General features: G+C 44.2%; 1 protein-coding gene across 1 annotated transcript in view; it reads left to right on the forward strand.

Annotated features, from left to right (window-relative positions):
* Nucleotides 1-2,185: 2,185 nt before the first annotated feature.
* Nucleotides 2,186-21,331, forward strand: part of stx8 (syntaxin 8) — a 43,765-nt gene continuing 24,619 nt past the window's right edge. Inside the window, exons 1-6 of the mRNA XM_048248766.1 lie at nucleotides 2,186-2,315; nucleotides 3,276-3,375; nucleotides 3,513-3,607; nucleotides 4,818-4,928; nucleotides 8,180-8,307; nucleotides 9,955-10,047. Coding sequence (XP_048104723.1) covers nucleotides 2,299-2,315; nucleotides 3,276-3,375; nucleotides 3,513-3,607; nucleotides 4,818-4,928; nucleotides 8,180-8,307; nucleotides 9,955-10,047 — 544 coding nt within the window. The 5' untranslated portion in view covers nucleotides 2,186-2,298. The remainder of the gene's footprint in view (nucleotides 2,316-3,275; nucleotides 3,376-3,512; nucleotides 3,608-4,817; nucleotides 4,929-8,179; nucleotides 8,308-9,954; nucleotides 10,048-21,331) is intronic.

The following is a 21,331-nucleotide window of genomic DNA, read 5'->3' on the forward strand; positions in this document are numbered from 1 at the left end:
TGAATTGAGCAGACTAACGTTAACGTTGAAGAACTCTGCATTAGGCCTACGGACCAACAAACTGTCGCTGTTATAAGTCCACCGAGTTGCTGATCTACAAGATCACCCACGACTTTCGGACTGGTATGCTTCCAGTGATCTCCAGACTAACAAGGCCTAACGTTCACGTTATCTCCAGACTGCCAGTGAGTGTAAAGAACTTTGTTGGCGTTGCATCATCGGTTGTGGAGACACAGCTGTGCGCAGTTTCACGCGAGTCATCATTGGCCTTGGATATTTTCAGCCGGTTGGAAATTGGACTAATTCTATTTTTATTTTTTAATTATTTTATTTATTAATTTGTTTGTTGTCTGTCTTGTATGTCTTGGTGTCAAGGGTACGCTGGCGACTACGCCGCTCCGTCCGGCATCTTTTGCGTTTTTTATTTCTTAAATGTATTCTATGTCTTGGTGTCATGGGTACGCTGGCGACTACGCCGCTCCGTCCGTCCGCTAGTGTCTTTGTTAGTCTATGTGTCAATGACAATGTCTTATGTGGAGCGCTTTGGGTTGCACTCTGTGCATGTTAAATGCGCTATACAAATAAAACTGACTTGACTTGGCTTGACAATGCTCATTATGGTGTCAATATAATCTAATTATAATCCAATAATATGTCTATTCTAATTGAAAATGTTTTTTAAATGCATATTTTGTTGTTTTTTGGAAAATGTGATGACAGTATATTATTAACATGTCCACAAGCCAATACAAAACACTGAAATGTCATTGTGTGTGAATTCTAAGAACAAGTGAGTTATGGAGTTATGGGGCTACTGTTTTTCAAAACAGAAATTGTTTGATTAGGAAACATCAACATTCCCTCAAGCAAAAAAAAAGGGCTGACTGACTGAAAGAGAGATTGTTCCTACTGTTTGTCCCAGTGTTGCTTCCCCCTGTCCAAAAAGGATTATAAAACCGGAATTATTATTTGGTATCTTAATCACATCCCCAGGTCTAAATGTGTACAATTTTATAGCTGCACACTGGAAAATATGTTAAATTTCTTGTGCTAGGTTGAGGATTTCCCACAGCGACCAGACCTCTCACTGACACATGCAACAAGTATTCAAATGTCAAACAACCTCAAATATTAATAACAAAACAGGATGCACTACAACTTTACTTTAACAACAACACCACAGATGCTAGTGGCTAGTGCATACTGTATTTCATTGTGTGTGTGTGTGTGTGGGGACTGTTAGTCATTGGTATGTTAGTCACCCAAACACCTTGTGACTTTATCACATTAAACAGGTTAATTCATTCCCCATATTGACTCTTTGATATATCTGTGCCCACCTCTTGGCTGTGAACATGAACTGGATTTATGCAACTGTGAGACTCTTAGGGTGGAGTCTCTATATGTTTTTCAGGTTAGCCCATAGACTATAAATAAGGGTTAGCCTGGAAAATACCCAGAACTTACTACTTCACTAGGTGGAGCAGAGAGAAGTGGCTGTGGTTATGTCAAGTCAAGTCAAGTCAAGTTAGGCCTAGTGTATGTCATACACAGAGGTCATTCAATGTGTTACTAAACAAAAGCAAACAGTAACAGCTACAGTACTCTAATAAAAGCAAAGAAGGGCAATAGTCAAAGAATAGTTTAAAAATAAAGAATAAAAAAGAAAACATAAAAAACACAAGGTACATCAAAGCATAAAAGGGTTAGTTTAAAAAAGATAGTTTAAAAGTGTTTAAAAAGTAATAATTAAATTAAATTAAATTATTCTGTTAACTGAGTAATGAGGATTCAATCAATTAGCAGGAAGCATCTGAGAAACGTTTTGTCTCAAGCAGGGATGTAGTGGAGGCTAAACGCAAGTAGAAAAGTATACATAATTTTAGTCTAACAACAATATAGCAGCTATAACAATATCAAATCAATAATGAAAATAATGAGTTTTTATATTAACAAAACAACAAACATAAGCCATAGACCTAACTCTGTAAGGGAATTAATTATTAAATGTAAGATCAACAGATGAGTCTTTAAACCCTTCTTGAAAGTCCCAAAAATAGATATGTACAGCCAAGTCTACAGTAGAGTTGAGTTGGCTAATATCTGCCGTCTATGGCCGTAAATTAGGGTTCATTGCCTCTTTAAGACAATTTTGTCCCTCACCACCCATCATTCTGACGTATAACCCAAACAGGAAGTAGACGGCACCGTAATTTTTGCTTTTAGCAAGACAGCTAGTAGCTTCACTGGCAACTGTTTGTTGGTTCCAGCACGGAATCGTCATTATACTGATCAATAATGTCTCAAGATCCTTGGTAAGCATTTCAAGACGGAACACGGAAACACAAGATACTGTCAACCAAAACTCCCCTTTGGTTTACATGCATGGTCAAGTGCATGCTAGCTTGTCATCGGTAGCTGTCTATCTTACTGTAACTTAGCTAACGTTGGAGAATCCATTATCTTGGGACAAGCAAGGTATCATGCTAGTGACTGGCCTTTCAGATTAACCATATAACGAGCTGGGCAAGTCAGACGAATATTGTCGTATTTATGTAAAGTGGATGTTGTTAAGTGGATAGATACTCATTCCAAATATTTTGCTAAGCTAACAGCGTCTCTGTCATCCATGATAGTGTTGTCAGAATTACCTTGAATTAGCTCGCTGAGGTTTTAGTGGCTACTTATCATTGATCTCTTAATGTTATCTAGAACTTCTCTTTTGCCAAAGCGAAACTCAAGGACGTGTTCTAATGAAACATTTTAGACGATGGCAAACATGGCAAGGAATATGAACTTCAACAACATTCATCACATGACCATGCACGTAGCATGACAACCTTGTGATCATGATTGAAATCTCGAGGAATTGCTTGTTGAATGTCGATACCATACAGTCTGGTCGAGACGAGGCACATGATAACGTTTAATATAATTCGCTTCGCTTGGTCTTATTTAAATGTTACAAAATATTCTGAACACAAATATGAACGCAACATGTTTGTTTTTGCTTTCATTTTTCATGAGGTAAAGTAGAAGAACTAAGACTAATTCTGTATACGCAAAGGCTGTATTTGATGGTCTGTACAGTCTTTACTACAGTCATGGGCAATTCACAAAGTTCAATTCATGAAAAATTATTCATGAAAAAGAGTTTCAATGCTTGTTCTGTATGCACAACATAGGGCTTCATACCATACACCTTAATCATGTTATTTTGGTCTGATCAAGTCATGTGCAAGAAAGTAGTCAACCAATCCATATCTATTTCACAGGATACAGAACTATGATGCCACATGCCGCCTGGCTCAGGAAATTGCTGAAAATATTCATGAGCGCAACAGACAACAGAGGACTGGAGGGAACACAGCCAAGGTTGCATTTCTTTCCACTGACATTTGCATTACTTTGCATTGCATTTCCTGTTCTTCAAAGATTTTTTGAGTGTCACTGTTCTAACTGCTTGTTTCTTAACTAACGGTGAAAATGGTCTCTTCCCTCCTGTGGTCCAGATTAACATGACTCTGCGAGCGTCCTTACAGAAGCTGAAGCAGAACATAACGCAGCTGAGGGAGACTCTCATCCGGGCCTCATCCCAGCGTCGCATGTATCCTTTTCCCAGTCCAGTGTGGTCTGTTGTTGGATGTCAGTTGTTTCACCATTTCAAAACATTACGTTTATATCAACATATTTGTGCAGTTTGATGGATTTTGTTTGATTCTGTAGAGGTTTCTCACAGCCAGTCCATTCCAGGCTTGTCTGACTTCCCTAAATCTTTATGACATAAATATTTTATGTGTAGCAGATTTGTTCATGTGTTGAAGGTAGATCAACAGAATGTCAAACATGACAGCATTGTCATTTTATTGATACAGGAACAGGTGTAGCCTGTACCAGTTAGTGAGTGATTTTCAGTACCAGTAGAGGGCAGTGCACTGCTATAAAGTGGATTATATGAATGACACAACTGACAGTGAAGAAATCTGTCCGCTGGTCTTTTCCCTGACATGTAGGCTGATTGAGTTTAATTTAACACACACGCACATGCAAACACTGACCCTCACACACAAAGTACACTACATGTACTACCACAGTGGAAAGTGGGTCAGTGTATGTCAGTGTGGCATGACTTGGCTGAAGACGTGCTCAGAATATATTTGCCCTTTCTAGTATAGTAGTAAACAAATATAAATAATAAATGTTTAATCAGTAACAAATATAATCATTTTAAATTAATGTATTAAACGTATAAGCTTTTTCCTTTTTTATTTCACAAGACTTTGTGTACTTGTCTGGAAACTCCTGACTGAATTCAGTAATGCAAACCTTACGGTCACCTCACAGCCTACAAAACACCAACAGCAGGGGAACTACAAAATTGACCCACAAAACAGAAATAACATGCAGGGAAAGATGCTGTCTCATTCCACCCAATGTCACAATTCTACTGTACAACAGCATTTTTATAACTTTTAACAAACAACACCAATTAGATTTTTACAGGATGCACATCCAATAAGTCAACATATGATTTTAATATAATTAATCTTATAGAATTAATTTGTGCAAGATATGTCTAAACTATATCATTACTATGAACGAGCCCAATGGAAATTTTGCAAGAGACACAAGTTTTGTTTAACAATGTACAGTATTAAAGTCACTGAGTTGTGAAAATACGGATAGATAATTTAGACCATCATGTTCTAATTAGTAAGCGAATGTGAATTCTGTCGAACATCTAAGTTTCTTTTTTCCCCCCAAAATTGAATATTCCCCTTTGTTTGCATCTGTAGTCCTTGACATGTACCTCTCAGTATTCAGTCCGAAGCAGACAGAAGACAGAGCCTACTGGACAGCCTGGTGACCAAGGAGAGGCAACTTCTGGCCACATTCAAAGGAGAGATCTCGGAGGCTGAGCCTGCCAGGTAAGACTCCGCCAGGTGCTTCTAGCTGCCTGTGGCGTCTCAACAGACTGCAGTAGCTGACATGTTTTCTGTGGTGGTCTGTGCCAGTAGTACCCCTGTGGTCCACTAAAAAAAGTGTTACAATAAATAACTTAGCAGACGTCAGGTTTTCCACATGACTCCTGCTCAGCCGTGCGGTCTGACCCCTGCTGGGCGAATCGGAAGTCTCTCTCTGGCCTTTCCAAGAGGCTGCCCCTCCGACCAGCCACTTCATTAGGGGAGCCGGGGCGCTGATCACACGCTTGGCACCTCCAAAATGAGCATGGGGAGTCTGTTTGGTGCGTGGACACACACACACACACACACACACACACACGTACATGCTCACGTACACATATACACCTGTCACACCTGGTCAGATCAGTTTACAGTTTATCACTCTCCATTGAGCCTACATCCTTTTCCAAAGAGGGGGAATCAAAGCGCCTGTGCCACCGGCTATATCCTGAGTGCGTTTATTATTGCTAATCTAAGTGACAGCTCTTGAGCAGGATCCAGGACCACAACAGCGTCATTCCCCCGTGTCAGGCTTGACCTGCCCACCTCAGGCGCTCAGTGTTTGGACGCTGAGGGAAATTGCCGGTCTCCGACCACTGACACGGACTTCCTGTGTCTAGTTCCTGTCTCCTTTTTTATTTAAAGTAGGAGAGGATCTAGCCGTAGCAATGTGGCAGGACCGTGCTCTGTTAATAACTCTCGGGCCAAGAGGTTAATGCATAGCTTTTACACGGTGGGCAAGGCCGATCGGCGCTGTGTGATCCTGCTGCTTTGTTTTTAATGCTGGGCTGAAACGGGGATCAATCACTCACTGATCAAATGGGGGGAATTCAAAGGCATCTTTTTTTTTTACAGGGCTTATCCACGCCTGCTTCTTTTGTACATTTTTACAAAAGGAAACCTGCTCGCTTCGATTCATCCACTTAAAGTGTGTGTGGGACGGCTGCTTTAATCTTTTTATGGACGGCGTACCAGTTGTGCCGGTTGAGTACTGTAACTGAATCAGATGGCAGCTAATGAAGTACATCGTTCAAGCTTCATCATGGGATCCAACTGTTTAAAATTGGTGTGTTTGAGGAGGGGTAAAAAAACGTTTAGCCTACTACTAAAAAAAAGTTGTGGAGATTGAGAGGAAGGGGGATGGGTTGGAGGTTAGGAGATGGGGCTCAGTGTGTGGTCTTTGTCTGGGAGTTGGTGGGTATTAGCCTCGCTTGAATAACCTGAACTATTTCTGCACCCCCACAACCCCAACCCCTCCCTGGGAAGGTGTGTGTAGTGTGGGGGGAGTTATTACATTCATGAAACAATACATTTGTCAAAGATTAGCCTCTAATCAAGCTCAAAAAGACATGGCGCCGATGTTTGAAGGCTCCGGACAGCCCTGCCCGACCCCTTCCTCGGCATCCTCTCTTTTATATTTGATCATGATGCAAGACATCGTAATTAGTTTAAATCGTGGGGGCCCCCTTCGGGAAACCTGCGGCCCTTTTTTGTCCGGCCACGCTCTGGTGTGACGCCTCGCCGAGATCCGTCCGATGAACCTGGCAGACGCAGTGGGAGGTTAATTGGATAAAACTTTAATCTTCACGCTGGCGAGACCCGGCCGAGGAGGAAGTGGAGCGCCGCCGCCCAGTGCGAGAGTTACCAAACATGTCAGAGAGATTAGTGCCAACGGACGACCTCGCCATCCCACCCGCCCGCCCGCCCGCCCGGGATTAATGGCACCTCTGAGCGGGAGAGAGACAGCACCTCAAATAGCCTGGAATTGCCTCCAAGCCCCACATGAGAGGGAAAGGCAGTGGAGAGGAGAGGAAGGGAGCTCCCTTGAAGTGCTTTGTGGATTAGCCTGTACCAAACTGACCAGGGAATAGGGCTGCTGCAACTGATGTTTATTTTCATAGTCCATTAATCTGTCGATTATTTTCCCGATTAATCGATTAGTTTTTTGAGTTATAAAATGTCAGAAAATGGTGGGAAAAAAAGCAGTGTTTCTTAATCAGTGTTTCGCAAAGCCCAAGATTATGTCCTCAAATGCTTTGGTTTGTCCACACTCCCAAATAAATGTTTTTTAGTTTTCTGTATATAAAAGAAAATGGAATAGAATAATAAGTAAATATTAATATTAATATTATTCATATTTTTAAAAGTTATATATTCAAGTTTTTGCAATATTTGTTTTCCTTAAACGTGGCACAAATCGAATAACCGATTACCAAAATTGTTGCTGGCATACCAGGGAACATTTCAAAGGTGGAAGGTTCATTTAGACACAGATTGCCTGATTTTGTTGGGTATTTGATGTAATGCTTAGAAGCCTCTAAAACAAGTCTCTAAAACAAAAGAAAGACAATAGGATGGCTTCCCTCTAATTTGTCTCAAAACATGAAGAATATATTCTTCACATTTGATTTTAAAAAGATGTGAGCAGAAGAAAGAATGTTAAAAGTTCGCTTCTTTATAGATCGCATTGTGTTCTTGCCGGAAACAGTTGCCACAACACCAGTAACCCATGCCCCCCTCACCACGCTGTTTACAACTGTTGACCGCTTGTCCCATTAGAGAGGGTTATTCTTCCCTCCATTGCTGTGGTGAGGCCTGGGCTCTGACCAGCAGATGACACTGCGCTGTGAGAGGACCCGGAGCCCTCGCCGCAGCCTGGCCCTGGGGTCCGGCGGCACAGCTTGTCTTCGTTAGAGCAAGAATAGCGCAAAACCGCAGGACCGTCGTTTCACTGCTGCGAGCCTTGTCAGCCGAGAGCCGTGGCCGAGTAGCCCCCGAGGCCTTGGGCTCATTAGGCGGCCTGTTTACATGCGGTGAGCCCTCTGGTTGTTCGGTGCGTGTGACGCATCGCCTCAACCTCGTCTTGTGGATCACAGTCCCGGTTGGCTAAATAAACATGCTCTCTCTCTGATCTCAAACACCATTGGACAACACTGTCTGTGTATGTGTGTGTGTGTGTGTGTGTGTGTGTGTGTGTTTGTGTGTGATTGTAAACATGCTTTGGTTTATTTTCTAGAGAACATATGTTTTACACATTTGATTGCTTTTATTGTGATTGATTGCTCAAGTGAAGTTACTGATCAGTGTCTATGCTGTGGTTTGTGTATGTGTATTACTAGTACTATGTGTGTTAGTTTGTAGCAAGTGGCTTGAGCATTGCTGATCGGTGTGCACATGGTGACCCTTGTCTGCTTGCCTTCTATGTGTGTCGCCAGGACAACGCTGATGTCCAGTGGGGGTGGGCAAGGCGGAGTGGTGAATCCATGGCTCGTCGACGAGACTGAAGAAACACGTGGACTCAACTTTGGGGAGATCAAACAGCAGCAGCAGCAAATCATCGAAGGTTTGTTTAGACCAATCCCACAGATAGATCTCCGATCTCCTAGTGACGCACTTACTTAGGGCCCACCTTCGCGTAATTACCATTGAAATGAATATTGTTCCATCTGACAGTAATAAACTCTAGGTTTTAAAAAGGGCCTGAGCATCTAACTACTCAAAGATTTACATCATTCAAAGTTTCTCTGCATTCATTTGCTCTACTTTAAATTCTGGCAGAAGTTTCTCAGAGATGATTCTCAGAGATGATTGTCTATTTACTTGAAACGTGTTTTAGTTTGTTTGATGCTAATGTGGGTACATTTAAGTTTGACACTAGTCATATAGGAAGGTCAGTATCTCAATAATCCACTAAAAGCCTTCAGATGGTTGTAATATTGTAAGTGGATGTATATTAGGCTTGCATGCAAACACACACACACACACACACACACACACACACACACACACACACACACACTCTGACACACTCAGTCAAATAACTGGCCCTGCCAGCAAGAATAATGACCACAGTTGCCATCATGGGGGGTAAAGTGCAGGATGACTCACGGGTGGTAGGTTGGCTGGCCTGTAGTGTCACAAGTCCAGCTCAATGCCCCGTCATCCCCAAATGGTTTCCTTGTCAAATCACACAAATTGCTTCCTCCTTGCAGATGGCTTATTTGAGCAGGAGTTTGTGTCCTTCTGTAGTGTTTTTCCAGCCCCCCTCCAACAGAGACCCCACATTTCTGAGAGCTTATGTGTGCGTGGGTGGATTTGCATTCTGATAGAACCGGCCTTGGCCCAAGTAGATGTGTGGCCACACTAACCTGTTCCGCAGATCTATGATCTGAACAAGAGAGGGCACATTTTGCCTCATTCACCCGTGTTTGAAGTCATCATCACACATTGATTACATTTCCATGCACATCATATTTTATTCGGAATAATGACAATATTCCAAATGCGCATGAGTCATGTAAACACTTTATTGCCATTACCTGAATTAGGTCATATTCTGAATACTAAACACCGGAATAACACCTCTAGCATATGCCTCTTTTAACCGGAATATTGTGGCATGGAAACACATTAGTTGGAAAATGCCCATTTCGGAATATTAAATTCCATTTTGGTCGCTTGTATTGATGCCCCGACACTTGGCAAACATAGAGAAAAGTGTGGCAAAAAGTTTGCACGTCTAAAGTGAAGACGAGGTCAATTTAGGTAAAAAACCTGAAAGTTTTAATGTTAAGATGGAATTTATTGATGGGTGGAAGCATTGTAATGCTCATTCGCGCACTGCTGACAGATGAAGAATCGGTGAAAACCCCTGAAAGTGGCCTATTATAAGGCTAAAATGCAAAACAACAGCTAATCTGGGCAAATACGCCTGTTTTGCGGTCATGAATGGAATTCAGGGACAGAGACCGTTGAGACATCATGATGCAGATACTACTTATACTGCACGTCGCTGCTTTATTCAGCATAATATGCTGATTAAAACATGTAAACGGGAATAATGGGAAGTTCGTGTCTGCTACATGGAAACATCTTATTCTGAATATTGCATAACCAGAATATGGTCCTTAATCGGAATATGGTTTGCATGGAAACGTGGTTGATGTCAGGATGTGCTGAGGCCTTGTCCCTGCTGTGTTTTCCTCCACAGCCCAAGACGCAGGTCTGGACGCCCTGGCAGCCGTCATCAGCCGACAGAAACAGATGGGCCAGGAGATCGGCAACGAGCTGGACGAGCAGAATGGTAAGGACATGATAGCAGTGGTCACTCACGACCACTGTAGGAGAGATGCTTCTGTGTCGGAAAACAATTAGAAACTTGAGTGTGGTCAGAACGGGCGTCCCTCACCCCCGACTACTTCCCCCTCACGCTGACAGAAATGGAAAGAGCAGATACAGATGGAGCAGATGGAGCAGCGTTCTGTTCATGAGGAAGAGAAAGTCACGTGAGCGCAATCTGTGAGTCAGGAGATCAGAAGTCTGCAGTTCCTACGTCAGCTTGGCCCGTGGGGTCAGCAGAGAGAGCAGGTCTCTCCTGCAGCAGGCCCAGTGAGAGCTCTACCGTATGTGTGTAGAAGACTAGCAGAGGACGGCTAGAAAGGAAAGAGTGGAGAGGAAAGAGTGGAGAGGAACAGTGCAGTCCAGTAGTGTGTGTCGTTCTCCTCCTCAACGCGCTGGCCTGATTCCCATAAATACCGCCCGGTGTCACAGGAGGCCGGCCGCCTCTGCGTCCCTCAGGCTGGTCACCTGTCTGTCCGCTGGTACAGTCACAGCTTGGACCCTCTCAGGGTCACCCCGACATCCAGGACTGCAGGACAGGAAAGACACAACGGCAGTCACAACGGCAAATAAATCACCTTCTCTGCCTTTTTGACTTCATATCTGGAACAGTAATATGTCAGGCCTCGTCACTAGTAGTTTGTCAAAGTGAAATGTCCAGTGATGTCCAGACATCTAAGACAAATGGGAATGTGGTGAAAGATAGGGAGCGAGAAACTCTTACTAGGGTCCAACCCAGATTGAAGGGCCTTGAGACCACATGAAGTAATGGACTGCAACCTCGAAAGGTCTCTTAGATCATTCCCCTCTGGCCTCCTCATAGTTAATTACACATAATAATTATCAGTGAATTATTGTTTTTTTGTTGACATGTAATGGTCATTATTTATCTCACACTTACCATAAAAGGCCATTAATGACTAAGAGATTGTATGACAATTTATGAGAAAGAAACAACGGCATGTTCATTTCTTTTGGGTTGAAACAATACCCAGTACACACCCCCTTTCATTCAAAAGGCTTCCTGTGGGACAGTTATAGATTGCAGATCGGAACTTAAATCATGATCATTTATTTCAACACTGTCTGTTTTCAACAATCCTGGCCAGTAAGTGATTTCAAATAGAACTCTCCTTGCTAATTTATCTAACAGAACAAATCATGAGGTGACAGGAGAAGCTCTGACTTTGCTTGAAGTCACACACACACACACACACATGCACACAAACGCATACAGACACACGCACACACAAACACACACACACACACACACACACACACACACACACACACACACACACACACACACACACACACACACACAGGCAAAGAAAATAGGAATTAGGCAGCAGAGAACAGGACAGCCGATGAGAGAATACAGTGTGGAGTTCATAAGTTCCTGGTTGCTTTTCTTGGCATTGCGCAGGTGCACTACAATGCCACAGCCCAGGGGATCAGCATAATTACAGTGGCCTATTCATCTAAATGGTGCTTTTCTTTCTCCTCCGAGCGCAAAAGTGATGACATGATTGGTGTTCTCCCTGAAGAGCCCAGACTCAGGCCCAGTGGAGGTCCCCTCTCTCTCTCTCTCTCTTCTTTCTCTCTCTCTCTCCCCCAGCACCGGGCAGAAGAGCTGGTCACTGCCTCGCTCCACAGCACCAGCCTCTATCTCTCAGAGTCCTCATGAGTATCAAATGGAGATTGAACGCGATGGTCATTTGACTGTTTGAGTCCCTTTTTTGGCATAGTTGTCATTTGTCCAGCCATCAAATCCAATCGAGTGCTCTGAAAATGGTGACCTTGGGACTGGAAGTGAAACGCTGCGCTGCTGGGAAAAAGGAGAGGCTTTCAGCTTCCACACGCAGCCACTGATCCACCTCGGCGATTGAGGGGGAAAAAAATAAAAATAAAAAGGGTACACAGGGATTGTTTTAGCCAGCTCTCCTTTTACCCATATTGAGCGAGGGGGTCGGGGGGGTGGTGGAGGGGGAGTCATTTGCCTTAATGCTCCAGCGCGTGTCTCTGCTCTCGCATGGCGTCAGTGTTTCCAATAACAAGAGAGTGGCAGAGGAGTGCTGTAACTGAGAACGCATCGGCCCCGCCGCAAGTGAACACTTCAGGCCTGATCGAAAGTGGCTCTGCTGCTCTAGCATGCAGTCCCACCAGTGCCCTTTGGCTCGTTACCGTCGCAGAGGCAGGAGCCCTTTTCCGAAAAAAGCGCCGCCCTTCATAGCCTGTCGTCGCATCGTAGTCCTGCTGGAGCTATGGAAACCTAGACGTGAAAAGAAAAAAAAAGCAGATTTTAGTCAGGGCTTTTTGAAATGCATTCTTTTCTTTGTGTTATTTTTGATGAGACTTCTTTTGTTGTCTCCAGAAGTGTTGAGCTTCAGCTCAGTCGAGAGACACTGAGTGCTGGTTTGCTGGTCAGCTCACAGCTCACAGCTCCTTGCCTTGCTGACCCCGCCACCACAGTTTCAAATGTACATGGCTGCATGTAGAGCTCACAAGGTTCAGCGATGCAAAGCCCATTACTCATCAGAGCCAGTGTTGCCTCACCCCACCACCCCCCACCCCACCCCACCCTTCCCCCTATCCCCCCGTGCTCCCTGTGACTTATGGGAAAGACGTTGGCTCCTTGAAGCATGGACACAGGTGGAAACAGGGAGGATATATCACGGCGGTGGCTGAGAGGAGTTCAAACGCCATCCTGCTGACCGCTGCTGGCTGAGGGGAGTGATTTAGAAGTGGGGTGGCCCACTGCCCCCTGGGTGGAGCAGGAGAGGGGGGGTTTCTTCCACCATGCTGGTTCTGGGGCTACTCATCATGTTGTTAAAGCCCAGTGAGTCAGACTAGCTTAAAGGGAGTAGTTGTAGCAAAGCTGTGAAAATATATATTTGAAATGGATTCACTGTAAATTAGTAGGCAGATATTTACACTGTCGTTTGACTGTTTAATAAGTGGTTGAGTTCCTGATTGGCCTGATGAAGTGGATCAGTCTGAACTGTCGGCACTCCCATACAACCTAGTGGATGTAGTTTTTTTAAAGGGCAGGTTTCAGATGTTCCTGAAATAAAATTCTTCTGTTTCTTGGGTAATGGCTTCAGACAGCTTTGGCATATGCTGAGCTTCAGACTTTGTATTAAGTGACGGAGTCAACAATGTAAAAAAGAAACTGGATAGCATAATGCTTCTGGAGAGAAGAGGGAAATGGATTTAAGTTATATAAAGATGGAATGGCGAGACTCTGGTTTTGATTTGACAGTTGCCCGTAACCCCTTTGTCCTTTCGCCGCGTCTGCATCCCATCCACCCAGCCAACCCATCTCTCACAAATAATCTTTTTTTCCCCCCTGTGTTCTCTGAGATTTCAGTCCTGCCTGCCGCTGTTTCCCTATAAATAGATTAAGTTCTTTGCGGCAGACCCGTCCCTGAGCTGAGCTACGTTTGGCTGTACTTTCACTCCTTTTTTGGGAAGGGACCTGTGCTGAGGTGAGAGGTTAAGGTGACTAGCCAAGCAGAGAGAGAGAGAGACAGACCGAGAGAGAGAGAGACCGTCCAGGACCCTCTTAATTTTCTACTCCTTTGTTTTGTGGAGGGCATGATTTAAATTTCAATAGAGAAAAGCTAAGAAAATGACTATATATAAATTATTAGTAACGGTGGACAATGTATCTTAAAACAATCTGAAGGCCAGATCTTCTCAGGTAAACTCATGGCCGCAGTGTCCAGAAGGGGAAAGCTTCATCTGAACTGGAAAATAACCTTTGGCATCACCCAGCTTTAGAAAGTGGCCATCCATTTGTCCGAGGCTGACACGGCAGAGCTTGATTAGAGAGGGGGAAGAGGGGATGAGAGAGGGAAGAGCAGGAAGAAAAGAAAGCTGAAGCTGAAGTAGCAGTGGCCTCTATTGGTATTAAGGTTTTTGTTTGCCTTCATTAGAAACTTTGTTCTTTGCCAGAGGGGGAATTGTTTCAAAACAATAGGTTAATCCAAACATAAGAACAAGAGTTGGTTTGTCCAAGCATACAAAAAGGAATTGGTTTATCCAAAAGAATGGGTTTGTCTAAACATACTTCACCTGTGCCTGGAGATATTTTTTTTCAAAGCTGGTGAAGTTTACAGCTGTAATGAAATCATTCAAAACTGTTCCCTGAAAATAATAATGACTCACTGTGTGCACGCTATCTGCAGCTACACTTGTGTTGCATAACAACGCTGTTTTGTTTTTATTTCCAAATTCAGTGTGGCAGGAAATAGTCCTCTGTGTATAACTAAAATGTCTTCTATCAACTTGGTGTAGCTTTTTAGCTGCTAAGATCAACATAGTTTCACTTTATTAGTGTTGATGTTTCTCAGATTTTGGCCTGGAACAATGACATCAGCCCATGTCAGCACAGGGTGAAGTCCTCAAATTTTTAGTGACTGACAGCCTTGTAAAAGTCCTCCTTGGGGGGGGGGGAGCTTAGGCAGCTTACGCAGCTTAGGTAAGCTAGGTCATCAGAAACTACAGCGACTTTTCCATGTCACTGGCAGAATTAGGATAGAAGGTTACTTTCTGGGTAATCGCTAACACACACTTGCGCTCAGCGCTCACTTTTATAGATGTGCAGCCAGAATGAGGGGCTCCATGGCAGATCGCTTACATGGTAGGTTAGGAACTTTAAGGCCAATTGTTGTCTGTATTTAAACAGACGTCTTTAGCCCTGTTTTCTGATCGGTCTTGGTTATTATAGGCCTCATCGGTGGCTTTTCATGGTAGATTTGGACCAATCAAACGGATAGATGAGTTCATATATTTTCCACACTCTCTCTCTGGGCCGTTTGATGTTATTTAATCAACATGAGTTTCCATCTAAGCCAGCTCCTCAAACTTCCCCACACAGAAACCTTTCACAGGAATTAGTCACCGCTCTCCGGCCTGCTTTTCCCCTCCACTTCTTTTTCATATTTTATAAATAGACTTTGCTCCTACGGCCACTCCAGTCAGTGCGCTCATGCATCAGGTATGCTAGCGATGACCTCTGTGTAGGCTCACACCTTCTCTGTCTGTTTCTTGGAACTGAGGCTACCACTGCCTGGCAATGGTATGTCCACATCATTTGGAACTGATGCTACCATTGCCAGATAAGAGGTCCACATCATTTGATGAGCAGAGTTGTATTTTTGTCCAGTGTTTGGATGGCATAAGCTCAATTCATAATGTGGAGAGTGCATCATGAGTGCTTCATAAGTATTTGAGACCTTCTGCTTTTTCTCTCTGGGTGTCAACACCAAAAGATGACTGAAGAGCTCAACACGGGGCTGTCAGTAGGTATCCATGAGGATTGTTTATGTGGGATTGACATATGTGCTGGAGAGCTCCTTAATGTTCCTGTGGCTTCATGCATGAATAGAATTGAATAGAATTGTGTGTTTTTCCAAACAGCTGGTTTCTGTGTTAATATTCGGCGCTAGATCAGCATGTTTACAGTCCTAATGAGCGGCAAATAAACACTCTGCCGAATAAAGGGTTCATGCCGTCGATAAGACAGTGACATCATCAGGGGGCGGTCCCAGAGAAAGGCGCTCTTGTTCGAAGTCTCAGAAACCGTCAACCGAACAAATAAACCATCCTAATGGTCGTGTTTAGCATTCACACAAAGCCGCTGTATAGTCCGAAATTGATTTATTGGCGGCCCTCTTTGCTCCAGCTGTGCCTAATGCATTAATGCTTCGCCTTTATTCAAAACATGGAAGTTGAGAAGAGAAGTTACAGAGGGCGCTGTGTGCTTTAAACAGTGTTGGGAAATAATCAGATTGCAAAACTCAGTGTGATCAAAGCGTTATACTGTACTTTCGACAATGCTAGTAATCAAGGGAATGAAAGACAGTAATTACACAAGTATAATTTATCCAATTTATTTGTGCTGTGGGGCAGTATTCCTTTGTGAGATTGTGACATTACATGAGTAATGTCCTATAGTGTTACTGACCCCATTAAATGATAATGACTTGGCCGTCACAAAATATGTTGTGTAAATGATTTGTAGTAGTGTTTGTTGATAATCAGGTATTGCTAATGAAGAATATCCTATTCCAGTTTTTCAGTTTTATTAAATATAAACTATATTAACTATATCTAAAATATTGTACACGCAACTCTAAGAGGCCTATTTAACTTGAATTTAACTTGAGGTAATGTAAAAGTAGTTGGACTTGTTTATATTTTAAAAATGTTATTTATTTCGTACATTTCGTATTTTAGGTATTAGATTACATTTTCTTTCGAATGCCTCACTTGCCGCACCTGCCATATTCATTTAAAAGTTATGTGTTTTCTTTCATATCAAAGTGTTTCATTCATATATTTTGATTCGTATCACCAACACATCACAACATGTACTGGACTTTATATATATATATCCTGACTCCAGTCTGCAATCATAACGTTGCTTCCTCAAATTAGACCACAAAGTCCTGGCTCGTTTAGAGGGGCTCAGGGAGCCAGAACCTCCAGGGCCATCAGCTGTCCCTCCGACTCTCCTCGACGCTTTGTGCTCATATTTAGAACGTCAAGCCGTCCCGGGTCAGCGGCAGTGCGGCGGTTCCGTCTTGGCAACCTTGGCAGAGTTCATGCCTGGCTTGAGATGGAAAACCAGCAGAGAGCAGCTCCAGGCCATATCCAGTGTCTCATGGCCATGATGCAAGGCTGTGTGGTGGAGTCACGTCTGCAATAGAGGCAGCAGATCTTTCCACAATTTATTCTAAAATATTTTTTATTTGAAATATTGCCCTCATGCTCCTCTATCTTAATCAGCCGTGAAAAGTCTTAAAATGAGCGGTCTTACGGCATAGTATGAATTCATTGGAAATAGTTTTGCCTTTTTTCAAACTCCGTTCACTTTTAGCCCTCTAATTGTTATGCGCCTTCTCATGAAGACGTTTTCTTTCTCAGTGTTGACAAGATCCAATAACGTTTAAACATAAACTTCTCCCACTGACAAGGCTTGCTTTGACGCAAGTGAATTGAGTTTAGGGAGGGTTTAGCCACTGTGCCACTCCCCGACTGACAGCTTCCTGTGATGAAGTAAGAAAAAACAAGCGCTGTGTGCAGCAGGGAGGGATTCCCTAGTTGCCATCATAGGGAAAGACCCACTATCCATCAAACCCCATTCCCAAACGCTGTCGGCACTGCCCTGGTATCTGTCTGGGTGAGGCAGTGTGTCACTCGGCGGTGCCTGGCGCCAGCGGTGACACTGCGGGACCTCTGCTCTCTCAGCTGAACGGGAGGTGATGAATGGGCATAGAGGGAGACCCAGACGGACGCGTGTGAATGGGCCCGGCTCAAAAGATCGCTGCGAAGGTGGAACCATCAATCACACCCCCTTAGTCCCCTAGCAGATGGACACTGCCTTTTTAGACTGCGCCGCTTCTCCGCCATCCTTCAGACTGGGGAAGAAAAGAAAGAAAGAAGAACTAAACTACGACACAAGAATTTGCGAGTCGTTTGCAATTCAGAGGCACAGTCGCACACTGGCGCTTTCTGAGGCTATTTTGACGGGGGATGTGCAAAGGTCAGGACGAGATAACAATGCACTGCCGCAGCTGGACAGAGATGCAGCCACGACGGCGCTGGATTCATGTGCAAAAGAGTTTACAAGCGAATGTGATAAAAGTCACGATTGATTAAGTCACATTCTTTTCATTGTCTTCCAAGTGCACAACTGTCTTTCCTGCTCTTCCAGTTGCACCCCAACAAGCGAGCCATGTCCATTAAGGAGATATTGCGATTGGGGTCTTGTGGGTGCTGCCAGTAGTGGTTTTTGGACCAAAAAAAAGCTACATACCAAAATGACTGTCTAAATGTTTCCGCATGTGGTCGGTCTGGCCGGATGCCTACTGACTGAATCTAGTTGGAGCTCTGATTTGGCAGCTTCAGCCGTCTCAGACAATGGAGCAAACCTGTTCAAGAATGGCACTGCCCTTGAGCATTGTCACCGGCTGGAAATTCTTGTTTAGTGATTTCAATCCACAATGGGATGATCTCTGATGGGGAGCTCCAACAAACACTTTTCTCTCGGATCGTAAATCAATTTCTAATCCTTCTCTTAACGGAGGCCCAGAAGTCCTCTAAGGGCTGTCCTGCTTCCAGAACAGCAATGATATTTGGGAGCTAGACCACATGCGTGTTTTCGTTTCTTTGAGGTCGGAGGAAAAGTTAACTTGCTGGATAGTTAATCGAGTTCCCATTGTGACCACAGAATGGAGGCTTGATATGTTTGTTAAAGTAAGGTGGGGGGTGAGGGACCATTTGCAGATTTCTGAATATCTCTTTTATTTTATTTTTATGGATGCCATAAACCTTCTAGGAGGTATTCTTGCCGGCCAGGCCACAGTCTGCCTCGGTGGATCTTGGCTTTGATTTCGCTGGCTACATCTGGAACGAATGTGAGCTTGTGACAGTTGTTAGCAGCAAGGCCCACATTAAAAGCTAGTGGCAGGAATTCCCAGACGCCAGGAAGAAGTGATCTACAGCTCCGCAAACTCTGTGGCCATGGAGGCAGAGTGCGGTATAAAATGAGACCCTTTCACACCTCTCGCGCTCGCATTCCTCTCGCGTGTTGGGACAAATGTCAGAAAATGGCTGAAAGGAAACAATCTTTTGCCTTGTTACCTTTTTGGCACCGGGTGCCAGAACTTACACACTGCCGATGCAGGCAGGTGCTGGCACATTCATGGGCGTGAGTGATAGTGGGATTCACACATAAAACCTTTGTAATTTGCAGTGGAATATGAAAGAGATGACAGATTAAAAGTGGGTTGTTTTCACAACACACTGAGGAATTGAACAGGCAGAGCCATTGGCCGCCTAATCACAGGCCCTAATGGTAATTTAGTGTTCTTAAACAACACACCTCATTTCACAGTGAGTCTGTAAAAACTCCCGGCCTCCTGATGTGTCTGCTGCAGTGACAGCAGGCTAGAGGCTGAGATAGATGGAGTAGGTCAACACGGTTGGTATTGCAGATTGCAACTTGATTTATTTCTCCTTTCAGTTTTCCCTCTAGAGTGAAAGCATTAACAGGGTATTACGGAAACCACAAGCAGAATTTTGGGAAGAGAAACACCCCGAGTCTTCGCTCTCCTCTGTTTAGGGTTGATTAGGTCTCTCTCTGCTTGAAGTGGCAAGACGGAAAGTTTGCTGTACTGACCAACATTATTGTGGAACCCCAAGTACAAATAGACTAAATGTCTGAACATACTTTTGTCATTAAATTAGCATTTAACTGAAAATTGGTTAAATGTGTTGCATTTCCAATAAAGCGTTTCTCAAGTCTTGGTGGTGTGTGCTCTAGAACACACAGTGCTCAGCTCTGTGTGTCATCACCGTGGGACAGTCCAGTGCTACCTGTGTGTCATCACCGTGGGACAGTCCAGTGCTACCTGTGCTACACGTTGAAGTTTTTGTTTTGCTTGAAAGGAGGGCCAGTGCCCACCCTCTATTAATTTTTGGAGTTTTCACCACAATTGCTGTAACATAAGTCAGTTAAGCAGGGTTAGTCCATTGTGTGTCACAATTGCTATGAAGACCAACTCACAATGAGAGGTGAGGGACTGATTTTATGTATGCAAGATATTTTTGGGGTGGAGGAGGGCTAGAACCGTTCATGCACCTTGGATTTATGTCCTTGTGTTAGCCCATGGAACGGTGTTAAATTGGTGCCCATCACCCTATATTTGAAAAGAAAGTCACAATATCTGAGTCTGTCATGTTTCCACGATTTCTTTTTCCATCCCTCCTCTCTCTGTCCCTCTGTTTTCTCCTCTCCCTCCTTCCCCTGGATTCCTGCTCTCCCTCCCCCCTGTTGTGCGGCGTAGATGCTCGAGCTCGGCCAGTGCTGGACGTGGCGCTAAGCTGGGCGTTGGGGCCGAGGTGTCGCACTGCCTCCGCTCATCTGCGCCTCGTCTCCTGGAGTTTTTTTTCCTCTCCTCTCTCTCTCTTTCTTTCTTTCTTTCTCTCTCTCTCTCTCTCTCTCTCTCTCTCTCTCTCTCTCTCTCTCTCTCTCTGCTGGGCCTCCGGTCCGATCACATCCAGATGTCCCCGCGTGCACAGGCAGGCCTGGAGAGTGGGAGAGGCTCCCTGCCTCCCGCCTCAACCAAACAACCACATCCAGATTGCCTGGCAATGACGCGCTCTTTCGCAAACGATCAATTGTGCATTTTATCCAAGGGAAAGCACAAACTAATAAGCGGAGAAGAGACAGGGGGAAAAATGGAGAAGTAGAAAAATTGAAGCGGAACCATGATTTTACCCGGTCACCTCTCTCCCTTTCAGTTTCCGTCTGTATTCTAGCAAGGAAAGAGGATAAACTATTACCGCTTGGAACAAACATGGATGTTATGACAAGGAAAAATACCATTGTCTTAAGAGTTTTCTTCCCTGAAGTGACCACTAACCATGAATCAGTTTTGTGTCATTTTATGCAGTAATATTGTCTTTCGTCACATTTGATGTACTCATCTTTAGACATTTGATTGCAATCTGATCTGATTATTGTTAACCCATCTGCATTCTACTGCAGAAAAGATGTACAGCAACAGCAATCAGACATTTTAATGCTATATATAACTCCACACAATTAGCAATCAGAATAACTCCACACACACACACACACACACACACACACACACACACACCCACACACATGCATGCCCTCACACACTTAGGGAGCATATTCACATCTCCTACCTTAAAAGAAAGGCTTGCCTAACCTTCAAAGTATGTGCATGCTCGAGCCATAAACTGGCCTTAACGTCTTAATATAGGTTCCGTAATATTTCCCTGGAGGTCTCCCCAGATTGCATGGGGAGGGGGAGTGAGTTTGCCATGTGGTGAGGCTGCAATTTCAGCTGGCAGGTCGCTCCTGGAGCGAGGGTGGAAAGGATTCCCCTACGGTTCCGCGCTACCTTGGCCCACTCGAGCTTGGCTGTGTGGAGCTGACATGAGTGACAGCGGGTACAAATCCCCCTCTCTGTTTACGCAGCGCTAACCACTCCGGTTTGGAAGCCCACAGCCAGCATGCCAGAGCTGAGCGGAGCGGAGTTGAGGAGGAAGGAGGTGCACTCCCTCCAGGGCTAGTGCAGGTCATCACGTGGAATGAGCGGAGAACCAACTCGCCTGGCCGAGCCAGTGTTTCCCATGTGGTCCAGAGCAGGTTTCTTTGAAACGAGTGAAAGACCCTCCTGCTCCATATGCCTGTAAAAGTATGT

This window comes from Alosa alosa, chromosome 7, assembly GCF_017589495.1.
Source record: "Alosa alosa isolate M-15738 ecotype Scorff River chromosome 7, AALO_Geno_1.1, whole genome shotgun sequence".
NCBI lineage: Eukaryota > Metazoa > Chordata > Actinopteri > Clupeiformes > Clupeidae > Alosa > Alosa alosa.